This window comes from Poecilia mexicana, unplaced genomic scaffold (genome assembly GCF_051168715.1).
Source record: "Poecilia mexicana isolate PSO_F unplaced genomic scaffold, ASM5116871v1 scaffold_15, whole genome shotgun sequence".
Taxonomy (NCBI): Eukaryota; Metazoa; Chordata; class Actinopteri; order Cyprinodontiformes; family Poeciliidae; genus Poecilia; species Poecilia mexicana.
The window spans coordinates 2,280,345-2,295,654 of NW_028263384.1; the positions used below are offsets into that span (position 1 = coordinate 2,280,345).

The window sequence follows — 15,310 nt, forward strand, 5'->3', positions numbered from 1 at the left end:
AAAGAGGTTTGTTCCAAAAAAAACCCTGTTAGTAGAGGTAGCAGCTAAGCTCCAATACTGATTTCACTAAAATAGCAATAAATAAAAATTAACTGCTAATGCAAATAATTCTTCAACAGAACATCTGCTTATTAACATTATCAGGTCACGACTGCAACATTTAGATTGTACTTGAGTAAATTCTGAAGAAGTGGGAACTGTGCCTGGTGTCCATGGTGTCTGTAATTTGAAATGTTCATGAGAAGCAGAGCAGCTCAGGTTTATGAACATGACAGACGATGGGTGTGTGTGCATAACAGAGGTTGAATATTGAGACATTTTTACACAAGTTAAATATGCCGAGTTCTGAATCAGCTTCAAAAACTTTATTCGGACAATAAAAATCAGATGCGATACAAACACATGTCCCTCTGTGCAGCTCTTAAGGCAGATCCTGATATTTGGCTAACATAACCAGGCTGTAATAAAAACATAAAAGGAATTCAGGAGATTAATTAAATTTTTCTACTTTATAAATATAAAAATCAAAAACCATTTACTTCAACTTTAGTCTGACATTGTGGAAACTGGGCTGAGTAAAATCCACATTAAGAGAATTGCACTGATTATTTACCCAACAAATGTAAAAACTACAAGTGATCAGAATATTTCCTTTGGTTCCAAAATAAACACGGACTGATTAAACATTGCAATAAAAAATCTCTAAGAATTAAGATCGTATGATTGGCTCATCTTAAAATTTGATTTCTTTTAATACAATAGAACTTTCTCCTAATATCCATATTTTATTTTCATACACACTCTTCACATGTTCAAACAAGATCTGGCTAAATCACATTAATGAAACCTGATGGGTATTATCACTTAGCTGATGCTCCCATGAGTAAAATATGAAAATGTTGTTTCATCATGATGTGACAAACAATGTTAGCAACAGAAAATTAAGAAGCAGCGAATAAACTGATCTGATCACAGACTTCAATCCGTGATCAGATAGAAATTCAGTATAAATGTTTATACTGAATTTAAAGAAACTTCCTGTAACAGAGATCATGAAGTTCCAGACACCTGTATGATAATCAGAATAATCCATTACATTGTTGTCACTTTAATCCACTTTCAGAGCCTTAACACTGACAGAATCACTTTAAAGTAAAATCAGCCACATTTACAGACTTTATGTTGGAGAAGGTAATACATGGTTACTGAATACTTTCATTTTGCCTGTGGAAAAATTACAAGCTGTGGTGAATTTGTGTGGAGACATGTATATGACTTTAAAAAAGGCAGATAATTAAGTGTTTGCCCAAGAAAATATAAAATACAACAGCTTCAAATTTTGGGATGAGTTAAGATTTGAGAGTTTTCATGACTATCCGGTCAGATAGTTGCGTTTTTTTTCTCCGTTTCCACATGATTTCTTTACAGGAGTGTAAAATGTGCATCTGTTGGTAACAAGCAGTAACGTTACAGCCGTCAGTCAGGTGCATGCAGACAGATCAAAAATCATAGTCACAGAAAAAAACACCACAGGTTTTTATTACTTCATGTTAAGTGCCACAACAGAAAATAAGTTATGAAGACGCAGCTTAAACATTCCACACCAAATCAATGCAGCAATGACCGTCGATGGCACAAAGGGCCTCCAGGACTGACCTGCTTCTACATAAAACAACAATTTGAAATAGTTTAGAGTCCTGTAATCTACTGAGGATCACCAGAACGGATCACACCCCAAACCCTGCAATGCCTGCTTCATGTAGGACAATGAAGATCTGAGAGCCAATCACTGTTAGGGTATAGAGGAGGTATAAAAAACAAAAAGAAGAAAAAAAAATAGTTGTTGTACAATTTAAGATGAAACCACAACCACATAATTTCAGAGATCTTCTACGTTCAGTTTCTGCTATGTTCAGGATCACAATTTTTAAAGGTTGGACTATGACTTTAAAATTGTCTAAAACATTTTATAAGATACATATACTGTAGGTATAACTATGAACATACAGAGTGATGTGATTTATGAAGAATCCCTCACTATAATCTGTAATGGCGAAATGTTTGGAACATTTTCTACATCTGCTGAAGTTCAGACTTTACAGGAGCGATGTGGCTCATCGCTCCTGTAAAGTAGTTAATTGGTAGAAGATGGGACATTCTGAGCATCTCTCATGAAGTGAAAGAGAAGAGTAACTATGTCATTTAGGAAAGCAGAGGGTTTTCTCCCACCAGTCTGTTATTTTTATTTTTCTACTGCTTTGGTGAAGATGTGGACAGCAGTGTGCTGCTGAAGCTTCAAGGGTGGAACTATTGCTGCTCATTGTGCTGACAAGATTCAAACACTTCAACTCTGGTGCCACCTAGTGGTTGAAGATTTTCTACCATCACAATGGCACTAAGAATCATTATGGAAGGCATCATATCTAATCACTCCAGTGACTTAAACCAATTAAACTCCAGCTCTGTGTTTTGTCAGTTTGGTGATGTCTCAGTATTATTAATCATCATAACTTTCCATCTTGGTTTATCTGCAGTTCAGTGTTTCCATGAGTTTATCTTGGTTCTCATCCCTGTTTGATTCAGTTGATCCCTAAGAAATAAAAGAGATTGTGACATCTGATTAAACCCAAATAACTGCAGATATTCTTTATTGGAGTTGCAGACCTACGTGTCCTGACAGCAGACTGCAGGTTGATGGTAGAAAATGACTTGAAATCATCAGTTGTTTAAATCAGGTACAAAAAAATGTTGCACTGTTAGGTACAAACAGTCATGTGGTTGGAGCAAAGCTACAAACAAAATCACTTTCTACTTTTGCAATCCAGTAAAAATGTCCCAGTTAAAGTTTTACATCTAGACTGTAACATCAGAACAGTTAAAGACAGACTTACAGTAAACCAGCACCCACCAGTTTTACCACCTCTTCAACAAATCTGTTCCAACAGACATTCATTAATAAAAATTTAAAAAAAATCAGTTTCATCATGGTCTTGGAGTGAGACTGGACTGGAATCCACTACTAAAATACAGTGAATGCAAAATGCAAATACTACCAAAGCCAAACTCTACCACATGTTCACATTGAAGCTGTCAGTAACAAGTCAGCTCCCTTCATCTGACCCGACTGCGGCTCGTCCACCTCCTCAGGACTGGACCTGCTTTCTAACAATGGAATTTGGGTGAATAATTGTAAACTGAGGTCAGTTTAAAGAAACATCAATCAGTTGTAGGATTCACTTCACCGTAGTAATAAGATGAAGCAGTCAAACAAGTGGCTGAGGTCTGTGGAGAAATGTCCATTTGAATGAGTCAATGAGGTTGTTCTGTAAGGAACAGCTTGAGATCAGAGCCGTCACAGATGGAGATGGAGTTCTACCGTCCAAAGAGACGCCACCATCAGAGCCACTAAAACGTCCCAACAGACAGATTTACATTCTGGGGTCCTTTTAAAGCAGCGCATGTCCAAAACCCAGCAATTCACAGTTCATTATGTTCACATAGAGCTGCCTGGAACGACCAGCTGGGGTAGCACTGAAAAGGGACCCGGGTTTCTACCGTTCATCTGGAGCGGCACGGTGGCACCCCACCTCCCAAACAGAGTCCCACCTCTCCAGAGTGTGAATGAACCACAGACAGAAAGAAACTGAATGACTCTGAAGTCCTCAGCTGGTTCTGTGGAGAAAACACAGGAGGGACGATCCTAAAAATCCTAGACCAAGATGACCTTTCCTTCCTGTCCACCCCGTCGGGCGTCGGGTGTTCAGATGGACAGGTCGGTGTCTGTGTCTGTGGGCGTGGTCTTCGGGCTCGTGCTCCCTCCCCTCTCCTCCGGGATGGAGGACGAGTCGCCGTTCAGAGCTGGCAGCAAACCTGAAAAAACAGGAAAGGAGCTTCAAGACAAACGTCACACCAACCCAGAGTTTTTCAGCCACATATCTAACAGGAAACTCATCTAGAGAGCAAGACAGAGAAGGTCAGAGAGTATCGTTCTATAACCCAACTCTCCACATCTTCCTCCCTGACCTGTTGCCATGACGCTGTTTGTTCACTAACAAACGTCTGACCAGAAACAGAATGCTCCTGAAAACAACGGGAATTTATTCAGGAGTAACAGGGCCCAAATACTTACTGAATTTACGACTTTTCATACTTGCAAAAAGAAAATTTGCCTTAATATCACGAAACAAAACAATCATAATACCTTTGCTGAATATTTTAAAGGTGATATTTACCCACATTCTGACTCTTCTTTAATCACCATTTCCCTGCCATTCTTTAGGTAAAATCCATCAGGTTGGACAATGAAGGCAGTAAGTCTGTCCAACAGTCAGAATATTTCACTGGCATATTTCCATCCATTAAATTTGAAGTACAATGTCCTTCTATGTACTGCATACAAGAAGTCCTTAGTAATTTCAATATTACACTCATCAATATTGCAATAACCAGTGGTGAGAACACTTCCACTAATGTGTTAATGAAGGAGCTAATTTTTCATTTGACTTTTGCTAATTTTAGCACTTAGTTTCCCCTAAATTTATTTTTTGGATAAATTCTAAAGCACTAATTTACTTGGCTGTTTTGTGAACTTTCAGTTGAATAAAGTGCAACATCTGTGATGAAGTCACCAGATGTTGAGTTCTTCAAGTAGGGCAGAGTGACGTTGGCACAGGTGTGAAGCACAACTCAGGTATGGAGGCCTCAGTCCTCGATGCAGACCGATGAGTGATGCTGCACGTCTTCCCCCTCGGTCATTACCCACATTACTGTCTGACAACTGCTAAATAAAGGCCTCTATTCTTCAAGGAGTTAGCTGTTTACATTCATGTTCTTATTTTGAAGTGGGTGAAAACTGTTTACGCAGCACTTCCTTTTCCTCTCCTCCAGTTCTCTTGTTTTCCCTCCTAATAACTTTATTTCAGATGTACAGCAACAACTAAACACAAACACTAAGATATGAACTTAAATATAATACCTAAAACCATTATTGATCATGTGTTAGGTTTAAGGACAGGTAGAATTTGAATGGAAGTCAGAGCTTTAACATTAGCTTCTGCTAAAGTTGGTGTAGCTCTTTATGTCAATGTCAAATTTATTTTTATAGCACTTTAAAACAGGTATAAAACTGCACCAAAGTGCTGTACAAAAACAACAACACAAATGACAAAACAGAACACACGTCAATTAAATGCCAAAGAGTAAAAATGAGTTTTAAGAAGCGATTTAAAATGATCCAGGCTGTGGGCAGATCTAATCTGGAAAGGTAAGTTATTCCATAAAACAGGAGCAGCAACAGAAAAAGCTCGATCTCCTTTCCTCTTAAGTCGAGTTCGAGGAACTGTAAGTAATAACTGATTATTTGATCGTAAAGTTCTGGACACAGACCGGAAATTTAAAAGGTCCCGAAGATAAGGGGGGGCTAACCCATTAAAAGTTAACAAAAGAATCTTAAAATCTATTGGATAAAAGACAGGCAGCCAGTGTAAAGATGCCAGAGTTGGCCTTATATGGTCATGCTTCCTGGTTCCTGTGAGAAGCCGTGCTGCTGCATTCTGGATCATTTGAAGTCGCTGAATCTGCGATTTTTCCATCCCTCTATATAAACAGTTGCAGTAATCCAGACGAGTTGTTATGAAGGTATGGATGGTCCTTCAAAGTCCTTAAAACAGAAATAAGATTTAACTTTTGCTAAAAGTCGAAGGTGGTAAAAACTCGATTTAACGACAGAACTAACTTGTTTATCTAGCTTTAAAGAGCTGTCAAAAGTGAAACTAAGATTCATAGCAGAGGTCTGATAAGACCGAGCCAAGGAACCAAGAATCTGATCTGGATTTGTAGTCTGAAGTTTCTGACCAAATAATAGAACTTGAGTTTTGCTTTCATTGAGGTGAAGAAAGTTTTTTTCCACCCATAATTTAACTTTAGCTTAACAGTTTAGCAACAGCTGAAGAGAATCATTTGTACCATTTTGCAATTTAAGGGGCAAATAAATCTGGATGTCATCTGCAAAGCAATGAAAGGAAATATTAAATTTTTGGAAAATCTTACCAAGAGGCAGTAAAGACAAGATAAACAAAATGGGCCCTAAAATTGACCCTTGGGGAACACCGTACTTTAAAGGTTTAGCCCCAGAACAAGATTGGTCCAGATGAACAGAAAAGGTTCTGTTTTCTAAGTAAGATTTGAACCATTCGAATACTGAGCCTCGCAGGCCAACACAGTGTTTTAATCTATGGAAGAGAATCTGACACTGTAGACAGTGTCAAATGCAGAGCTCAAATCTAGAAGTAATAAAACTGCAATGTTGCCTGAATCAACTGTTAAGAGGAGATCATTATACACTCGGAGCAAGGCAGATTCAGTGCTATGAGCAACTTTAAACCCAGACTGAAACTTCTCAGTTATATTATTGTCTTTTAAAAACATTTCAAGCTCAATAAAAACCAATTTCTCAAGAATTTTAGATAAAAAAAGGCAATTTAGAAATGGGCCTGAAATTTGCTAGGTCACTGGGGTCTAGATTGGATGTTTTAAGAAGAGGTTTGACCACAGCATGTTTAAGAGTAGATGGGACACAACCTGACTGCAATGAGGTATTTATCACCGTAAGAATATAGTTGCCAAAAATCAGAAAAATGTCTTTTATCAGACAAGTAGGAAGACAGTCCAATGGATAATTTGAAGGCCGCAAATGCTTAATAACCAAAGTCAGTTCATCTATAGAAACTGGCTGAAAATGCTCTAGAATAGCTGCGCATTGTGGCATTCCATGGGAATCTAAATCTACCAGCTTATTCAAGCCTCTAAGAGCTTCAATCTTTTCTATAATGAACATAGAAAAAGCCTCACAACGTTCAACAGAGCCTAAAGGACGAGATATAATCGAGGGATTGACAATCCTATCCAGGACATTAAAAAGGACTTGCGGCCTATGCCTATTTGAAGCTACAAAAGTAATAAAATATTTTGATTTTGCTAATTTGACAGTATTCTGATAATTAATTAAACCATCTTCCAAAATTTCAAAGGAAACCTGCTGTTTATCTTTTTTCCACCTCCTCTCAGTGCGCTTACATTCTCGTCTAAGCACACGAGTGGTTTCATTAAGCCACGGCTCCAAAACTTTCTTTCTTGTAGTTGATTTAATTTTCAAAGGAGCTACAGTATTTAGAGCATTAGAACAGACGTTAAAATTTATAATAAGAGCTTCAATATCAAGGTTATCAGTAGGGAATGTAGTAGGAACTAAGACTGCATTCAGTTGAAGAGCAGTATCAGAGTTAATGGTACGACAAAGTAAAGGTTTAGCATTGCTTGTAACCACAGAAGGTGAAATCTTAATAGAGAATAAAACAGGGAAATGATCTGAAATACAAGTCTGAAAGATTTCAATGATATCCAAACGAAGCCCGTGTGATAACACCAAATCCAGAGTATGGCCCTTTGAATGTGTTGGTCCAACCACAGATTGTGTAAAATCAAATGAGTCAATCAAGTCCAAAAAGTCCTTCACCAGAGGTTTATCTGGGCAGCATACACATATTAAAATCACCTGTAATTAAAATACGATCGTGCTCTAGGGCAATCCCTGCCAAAAGTTCAGAGAATTCATGAATAAAGTCCTTGTTGAACTTTGGCAGACGATAGATCACCACACACAGAATTGGAACAGTTAATTTTAGTTCAAAAGCTTGAAGTTCAAAACTGAGAAATAATTTTATGTGTGATTGTTGACAGTGAAAACTGGATTTAAAAATTGTAGCCAGACCTCCACCTTTTCTTTAGCGTTTGTGGACCTAATGTTGATGACTGGCATGTTAGCTAGCGGTGCTCAAAACTGGCAATAATGGATGCCAGTCAAAATACTGTGGCTCTTTGTCAGAGGAACATTTCAAGCATTTTTCTTCCACCAAACATTATTGCTCTGTCACATAAAATAAAAACTAAATTCGCTGAAGCTTGTGGCTGTAATGTGACAAAATGTAGACAGGTTTGAGGGGTTTAAGTAATTATGTAGAAAGTCTTTGCATAACTCATTTAAACATTCAGTAAAATGTCTGAGTCTTACGTTCAGTCTCGTAGACGGAGCTGTCAGAGGACGTCCGGTGTCTGCGTGGAGCTGACCTCTGACCTCCACTCACATACTCCTTTAGTACGCCTGACCTGGAGGGAGATTAGCCTCTTTAACACACCTGATCCACCAGGCAGGTTGGAACACACTTAATGTAGTCTGACTGACATTTGAAACCTGTCTGTACAAAAAGATGCTTTCAGAAACTGTTTGCTATTCAAGTGCAAAAGTCAATCTTTAAAAAATGATTTAAAAACTGGTGGTGGTGTGTTTTTAAAACACATAACATGTTTGAGGTGGTGGCTCTTCTCTCAACAACTGAGGTTCTGTTCATTTGAAATGTTTTCTTTAATACTAACCAACAAAATTGATTCAGTCCAGCCTTTGTTACATTTTTATTACATTTTCTACTAATTAATGCTCAACTCATGTCTGTCAAGCTCTGCTAATAAAGACTTCTCTGTTTTCTGTAGTAAAAACTTCCACACGTTTTTTCTGTCCTTGTTAAAAATTCCTGAGTTACTCCTGGTGAGATGATTGAAGTTAATCTCAGCAGGAATTTCACAGCTCAGAAAAACGTTGAAAAACACTTTGCTGCAGGAAGCAGTGAGATGCAGCACTACTGCCTCCTGGAGGTAGAAAACAACAAAACAAAACAAAACAAAACAAAACAAAACAAAACAAAACAAAACAAAACAAAACAAACATGTTTCAGACCTGAAAAGGTTTGGCAGTCACAGAGATCTGGATAAAAGCTTGAGATTTTTTTGCAGCTGGTTGAATTTAATGATAACAAAGAAGCTTCAATACATTTATTGATCAACTCGTTTTTTTTACTCCTCAGTTCTGAAGTCTTCACTGTGTTGCTGTGGGTTTACTGGTGGACTGACCTGTCAAAGCTGTATGTACCAGGGTGGCTGATGGAGCGCTTCATCTGCAGAGGGACAGAAACAATTATGATGCTAACGTGATCAAACCAGACTGGAAAATGTTAGTTTTATAAATCACACAATTTCACAAAAGAGCAACTGCATAGGATATTTAATATTTGCAAGTTTTAGTTTATAGTTTTTTTTTTTTCAATTAAAAAATACTTTATGTATTCTAAAGGGGAAATTAATGTTATTGTAACTCATATCATCCAAGTAGCTTCCAAGAATTGTTGTGGATGGTGATGCTGTGGCAGTCAGTCTCGCAACAAATCTTAAGAGGCCTCTGACTGAAGACTGTTGCTGTATGCCATGCTAACAGCTCAATGTCAGGGCAGCAGAGACGATACTCAACAGTAACATTTCCTGGATGACTAAATCAGGTCTTAGAATCTCTGCTAATCCACTTCCATTGCTTTGCCTCTCCTTTTTAAGTCTCTGTCTGGCCAAGCAGAGAGACTATGAATACCTTGTTGATATGATAACACACCATAGCAACTGTCTAAACGTTATGGTGCACAGTGTCCAAAACAAGAAAGAATAACTGTCCAAACATGCAGTGCATGACATAATGCACATGAAAACTAAATTACCCTTTCAGGAGGTCGGAGGTCAGGGGTCAAACTCTGGTTGGCTAGGCTCATACACTCCTCCAAAGTCCTGATGAACGTCTCACAGGTGGCACTTAGCAACGAGGCCTGAACAGAGTTAGACCATCATATTTAACATCCAGGGTGAAGTTCTGCTCAGTTGAATCAGTGTTGTATGACATGTTGGAAAGATCCATCACAATAATTGTCCCAGAAGTTATTGCGGTAAACAATAATATTGTTGCTTTGAGGCCATTTTCAAGTAACATACAGTGATGGCATAATAATGCAATAACACATTTTCAAAGGTGAATCTTTGGTAAAAAGAGAAAAAAAAAAACAATCTGGTAAATAGAAATGATCTAGCTGGTTTAAAATTATCATGCGATTAATTGATTTATTGTGACAAAATGCCAAGTACAATTTCTTTACTTTGAGAACAAAGATTCCAAATGTCTATTTTCCTCTCTACAACTAGCTTGTGGTCATTTCTGACCTAAGTTTCGGCCGGTTTAATCCAAACAGATTGGTTTTTTCTTACCTCTGAAGTGGGTGGGTCTTCTGCGTCTCCACTGTGCTGTGATTGGATAGTCTGGACTTGCTGGACAAGGAGGTCACAGTACAGACGAAGTTCAGACATTTTGGTTTTCAGACAGTCTGAACCTGATAAACACAAACACACACACTGATCAGATAAGTTTATTTACAATAACAAAGCTTTATTGATCAAGTTAACTGATTACATCACAACGTACCTCTGTGTTTGTGGCTTTCCAGAGTTCCAGCTTTGGAGGATCCCAACGCCACCAGCCACCTCTGCCTCTCTGCGGCATTAACAGCTCGCACGTAGAAATGCTGCTCACCGGGAATGATCAGCTCCAGGCGGGTCGAGTCTGTGGGATGGACTGAAACACAACATGTGGTTGGATACCTTGACCTTCACAGTGAGGAGACCGGGCCAGGCAGACCAACCTTTAATGTCACACACGGACATCTTGATGGATCCCTTGCTGCCTTTCGCGACATCGTCCTCGCTGTCGTAGTACGAGATCACGCCGTCTTCCAGGACGAACCAGCGCGGCTGCCAGCCTGCAGACACAAAACACACACTCATCCCACAAGATTTCTGAAAAAACCTGACAGAACTTCAAAACTTTAATGCCATCAAATTCATCAGACTAAACAGAGGCAAATGACAGGACGGTTTCTAGGCCTGTCACTACAACAAATTTAATGGACGATAAATTGGCCACAACTTATTGCAATAAACGATAATGTCATTTTGAGACAACTTTTAAATATCCAAAATAAACAAACAAAGCAATAATTTAGGTGGATGATGAAGTCTCTGTAGCCAAAATTTTATTTTAACAGTAAAAGTCAGTTTAGACAAGAAAAACAAGCAAAAGTGGCAACCAGACTTTGTACTGGTTGTCAAATGTTTGCAACGTTTCTCAAAATGTCGACGTTTCAATAATTTTAAAGGGCAGCATCTCTTTAACAACTGGAAACTATTGAGCTCATTTTAACTTCTGATGTGATTCATCGATTTATAGCTTATTGCTATAAATAGATTTCTCTGCAAAACTCTCCATCTTCTCCAAACAGAAATACGTTAATTTTGAAGGCAAAAATCATTGCAATAAATAATATTGTTGTTTTGATTAATTAACTAATAAAGATAATGGCAAAATAATGCAAGCTTGTCCCGTCAAAGATTGATAAACTTTAATTTTGTAAACAACACTCCACACAGGAACTGGAAGACATTTTAAATATCCAAAATAAAACACAACAAATGAGAGTTAATAAAACAGATAGTAAAAACCACATGCAACCGAAAACATTAATAAAGTGGATTATGATTTCTCTGAAAAGAAAGTTGCTCTTCAAAAATATTGAGCTTATTTTAATTTATCATGCAATTAATTAAGTCCTTATTGCGACAAGCTTACCTGCAAGTCGTGTAAATAAAAGAGACATTTTGCCTTTTGCAGATGCTCTTGTGTTGGATTTCTCCTTCTGCAGCTAATTTTGGATTAACAATCTGGCTTTGGAGCCAGAGTTCATGGAAAATCGGCTGGAGGCTGGAAGTATCTGGTCTAGGATCAGCTTCTCTATTATTTTAATATTACAGAAACTCTACATAAACATCTTTGTTTCAGATACTTCCTGTAATCCTGAACAATCCGACCCAACATGAAACCCTGATTAAACAGAGGAGGATTTACAGTAAAAAAAAAAAAAAACATTACATAAACTTATACAGGAATGGTACAGGGATAGGTAGCAGATTAGTTTTGACGAAAAAAACAATTCCACCTGATCTTGTAAACCCTTTGACCTTCTCTGACAATCTACCATCGCTATAGCTCAATGGAAGAAGAAGTTTATCTGAAACAGACTGTATTATAACTAAACTGTTTATTCTAGATGACAGAAAATCTGAAAAATTCCCAAATGGGTGCATGGATGTTAAATTTCTCCACAGTCATATCAACTATCTGAATCGGAGATCTGGAATCTGTGTTAGAAAACTGAATTTATTCAGAAAACAGCGACCTGTAAAATGGACTCTGAACCTTTTCACATTTTGGCCTCTTGCAACCACAAGCTCGGCTGGATTTTAACTATTTTACAACACACCCCCCAACATACAACAGCATGGTCCAGTCAAAGTTCTGACCAACAGCTGGTTCCAAATTTTGTAGCAAGATCTTCACTAATGGTCATATCAGTAAACATTCAGATTTCCAAAGAAAAGCTGCTAGAGACAAACCATAACAAACTCACAGCTGGAGTAAAAACAAAATGTGACTTTACAAAGTACTGACTGAGCAGTAGCACACCACACTTTTCAGATTTTTATCTCTACTAAAATGTAATGCCACAATGTTCATCCACTTGACCACTATGCTCTTTAGTCTATCATATAAAATCACCTAAATTACATTGAAGTTTGTGAATTTAATATAGCAAAATGTGGAAAAGTTTAAGTGGTATGAATACTTACAAATGGGCAAGAATAAACCTCAGTCAATAGTTTTTACAGACAGATTTACACCTGCTTTGGTGATTGGAACTGATATAATATTGCTCATATTTGTTCAACATTACCATTTGTTTTTCCAGTGCAGCTTCATGCTTTTCAGCTTTAAGCCCTTCTCATATAAAAGCTGTTACTCAAACCTCAAACTATACAAGTGCTAACGTTTACATTGCTAACATTCTATCTGTAGACAAAGTGTGAACTGTTATTCTCAAGGAAATTAGTTTTCCACTTAAAGGAAAACCTTCCACCCTTGTCTTCTCTGGCAGGATTAGCACCATTACCTTCATAACAAAAGCAGCACATCTTCAGTACTTTGACATCGTTGTCGGTGTTTGTCTCAGAATCACCAAGTTGTCACATGAGTCAGAATTTGAAAGTAACAAATCACAACACTTAAATTTCCAGATGACAGAGTTCAACCTGTTCCCTGGGCCAGAATGCTGCATGTTGAAGATGCTTATCTGCAGCAGCACACAGGCTTTCACACAACCTGACAACTTACTGCTTTAGCAGCAAAAACAAAAAAGCTTCAGAAACCTACAGATAATCATGTCCTGTGAATCAGGGTGGGGAAACACGGTCTCATTATCCACCATTATTATTAATAGACAAGTTATGCTGCTGTCATAAAGGTTAAATACTGAACTCCTCACACCCCGGTCCTGGGCTCAGTCTTTGTTTCCTGCAGCAGAATAGGACTCTGTAGCTATCCGCTGCTGTTTGTGTTTCTATTAAAAACAGATTTGGTCCAATAGGAATCACATCTATGTCAGAACATTATTTACATTTGCAACCCAAGTTATAGAATAAGATTTGACATAAAAACAAAGTAACATTTGGTGAATTTAAGTGTTTATAAAAATGTTTGCATTCTCTACAATTTATATTAAGCATATTAAGAAATACCTTCAAATAAACACTTAATATATGGTAAAGATGCATAATTATTCATTATTTACATACTCTGAATTGTCACTATTCTATGTAGATAAACAAACAACCATTTATCACAAACCCTGACTTGTTTTCATTTACTTTTTCCCTTCTGATACTGATATTGCAGGTCTGAGTATTGACCGATACTGATACTGACCCAATACGATACCAGCATGAATCATACATACTTCTAATACTGATTCTGTAATGTGGCATGCTAGAAAAAGACCTGATCAAGTGATATTAACCTGAGATTTTAGATGCAGGCCGATATAATAGATAGGTACTCATTTTTGACTGATATCGGACCACTTTCCGATATCAGTACTGAATCAGGACACCCCTGTTACTGCTATGTACCTCCAACATGTCCTGTAATTTATATCACAAGTTCATTCAGGAACACACTTAAAGTCAGTTAATGTGATTAAAATAAATATTTGTCATTTTTATGTTACTTGAATTATTAAGTAACTGCACTGACTGAATAGCATAAGAACTGTATAGGTGAACAGAATAAACTGTTATAGGAACAATTAACCCAATGAATATTAACTATTAAAAAATATTTATTAAGCAACTAAATAAAGACAGTTTTTTAAATATTATTTTTAACCGTAGTGCCTAAATTATATTAAAATAGCATGAGTAATGATCACAAACTATTTCTGTTTCATGTAAACTTCAAGCTCTTCCAACTGTTAACTGTTTATTTTTTAATTAATATTTCTCAATTAGACAGTGCGGCTAAAAAAAGACAAAAAGATTTGATAGAAAATGTTTATTTTTAACTTAAATATTTAGAGCCACACAGAAATGTGAAAAATATAGATTTATTATGCAGCAATAGTAAATGAACTGTACAATTATGTAGGTAAATAGAAACTGTTTACCTGTAATGTTTACGTACATAATTTTAACATTTACGCTCATAGGCATTGCTAAATTATTATAAATATCTCCATATTTATTTATTCGAGGTTATATTATTTATATTATGTGTTTCTCCATCGCTTAAACAGTTTTTCATTAATGTTAGTTGCTTAAGAGTTTGAAAGGAAAATTTGTAACGTAATTAACATTAGCAAAATAATAAAATAAAATTGGTCTGAAATCAAATTACATTAAAAAAAACATATTAGCCAGAGTCCTTACCTGTCATGTAATTAGTCCACTTGTATAAAATGCCCTCCATGACTTCTCCAAACATCGGGTTAAAGAAGGTGGATGTTAGCTGGGAGCTAAAGCTGCTAGCTGGCTAATGGTCAGTAACTCGTTAGCAAACAGCGGCCATTCTCAGCTGCTGCTCTCCTCAGCATGAAAGAGAGACTTCCTGAAATCTGCCGATTGTTCGCCGGAGAAAATTAAGCCGAGGAGGTCAGTCTGTACGGAGCTGCTCATCGTCTCTCAGCGGGCAGTCAGCTGATGGAGAAAAGTGTCAACAAAACAGCAGATTATGTACGGGAAGTTGCGAGGGACAATTGTTCTTTCTAACCCTAAGGAATGGGTTAAAACATACAAGATACATGCAATTCATTAACAAAGCACAAGCAAAGAACACTCTCAGTGTTTCCTTTTTATAAATTAAATGTACTTTGAGCTTAAATCATTTTTGCAACTCTTTGAGGTGACTTAGACTTATTTTATTGTCATTGCACAGACACGTAAGTGAAATTGGCAATAAAATGTCATCGCTTGGCCACCCAGACCACACACAAAAGCACAAGTGTGC

General features: G+C 37.2%; 1 protein-coding gene across 1 annotated transcript; it reads right to left on the bottom strand.

The window, feature by feature from the left end:
• Window positions 1–350: 350 nt before the first annotated feature.
• On the bottom strand, window positions 351–15,032 carry plekha3 (pleckstrin homology domain containing, family A (phosphoinositide binding specific) member 3). The gene is made up of 8 exons (XM_015002001.2): window positions 14,734–15,032; window positions 10,563–10,679; window positions 10,346–10,495; window positions 10,132–10,253; window positions 9,594–9,698; window positions 8,962–9,005; window positions 8,069–8,163; window positions 351–3,870 (listed from the first exon to the last, which is right to left on the bottom strand). The coding sequence occupies exons 1-8, from the start codon at window positions 14,786–14,788 to the stop codon at window positions 3,761–3,763; spliced, it is 798 nt and encodes a 265-aa protein (XP_014857487.2). The 5' UTR covers window positions 14,789–15,032; the 3' UTR covers window positions 351–3,760.
• Between the last annotated feature and the right edge of the window lie 278 nt (window positions 15,033–15,310).

Coding starts and splice junctions, on each gene's coding strand:
- plekha3 (XM_015002001.2), bottom strand. CDS start 14,788: ATGTTTGGAGAAGTCATGGAGGGCATTTTATACAAGTGGACTAATTAC. Junction 10,680..14,733: donor GTGGACTAATTACATGACAG/GTAAGGACTCTG, acceptor TTGTGTCTGCAG/GCTGGCAGCCGCGCTGGTTC. Junction 10,254..10,345: donor GGAAAGCCACAAACACAGAG/GTACGTTGTGAT, acceptor TGTGTTTATCAG/GTTCAGACTGTCTGAAAACC.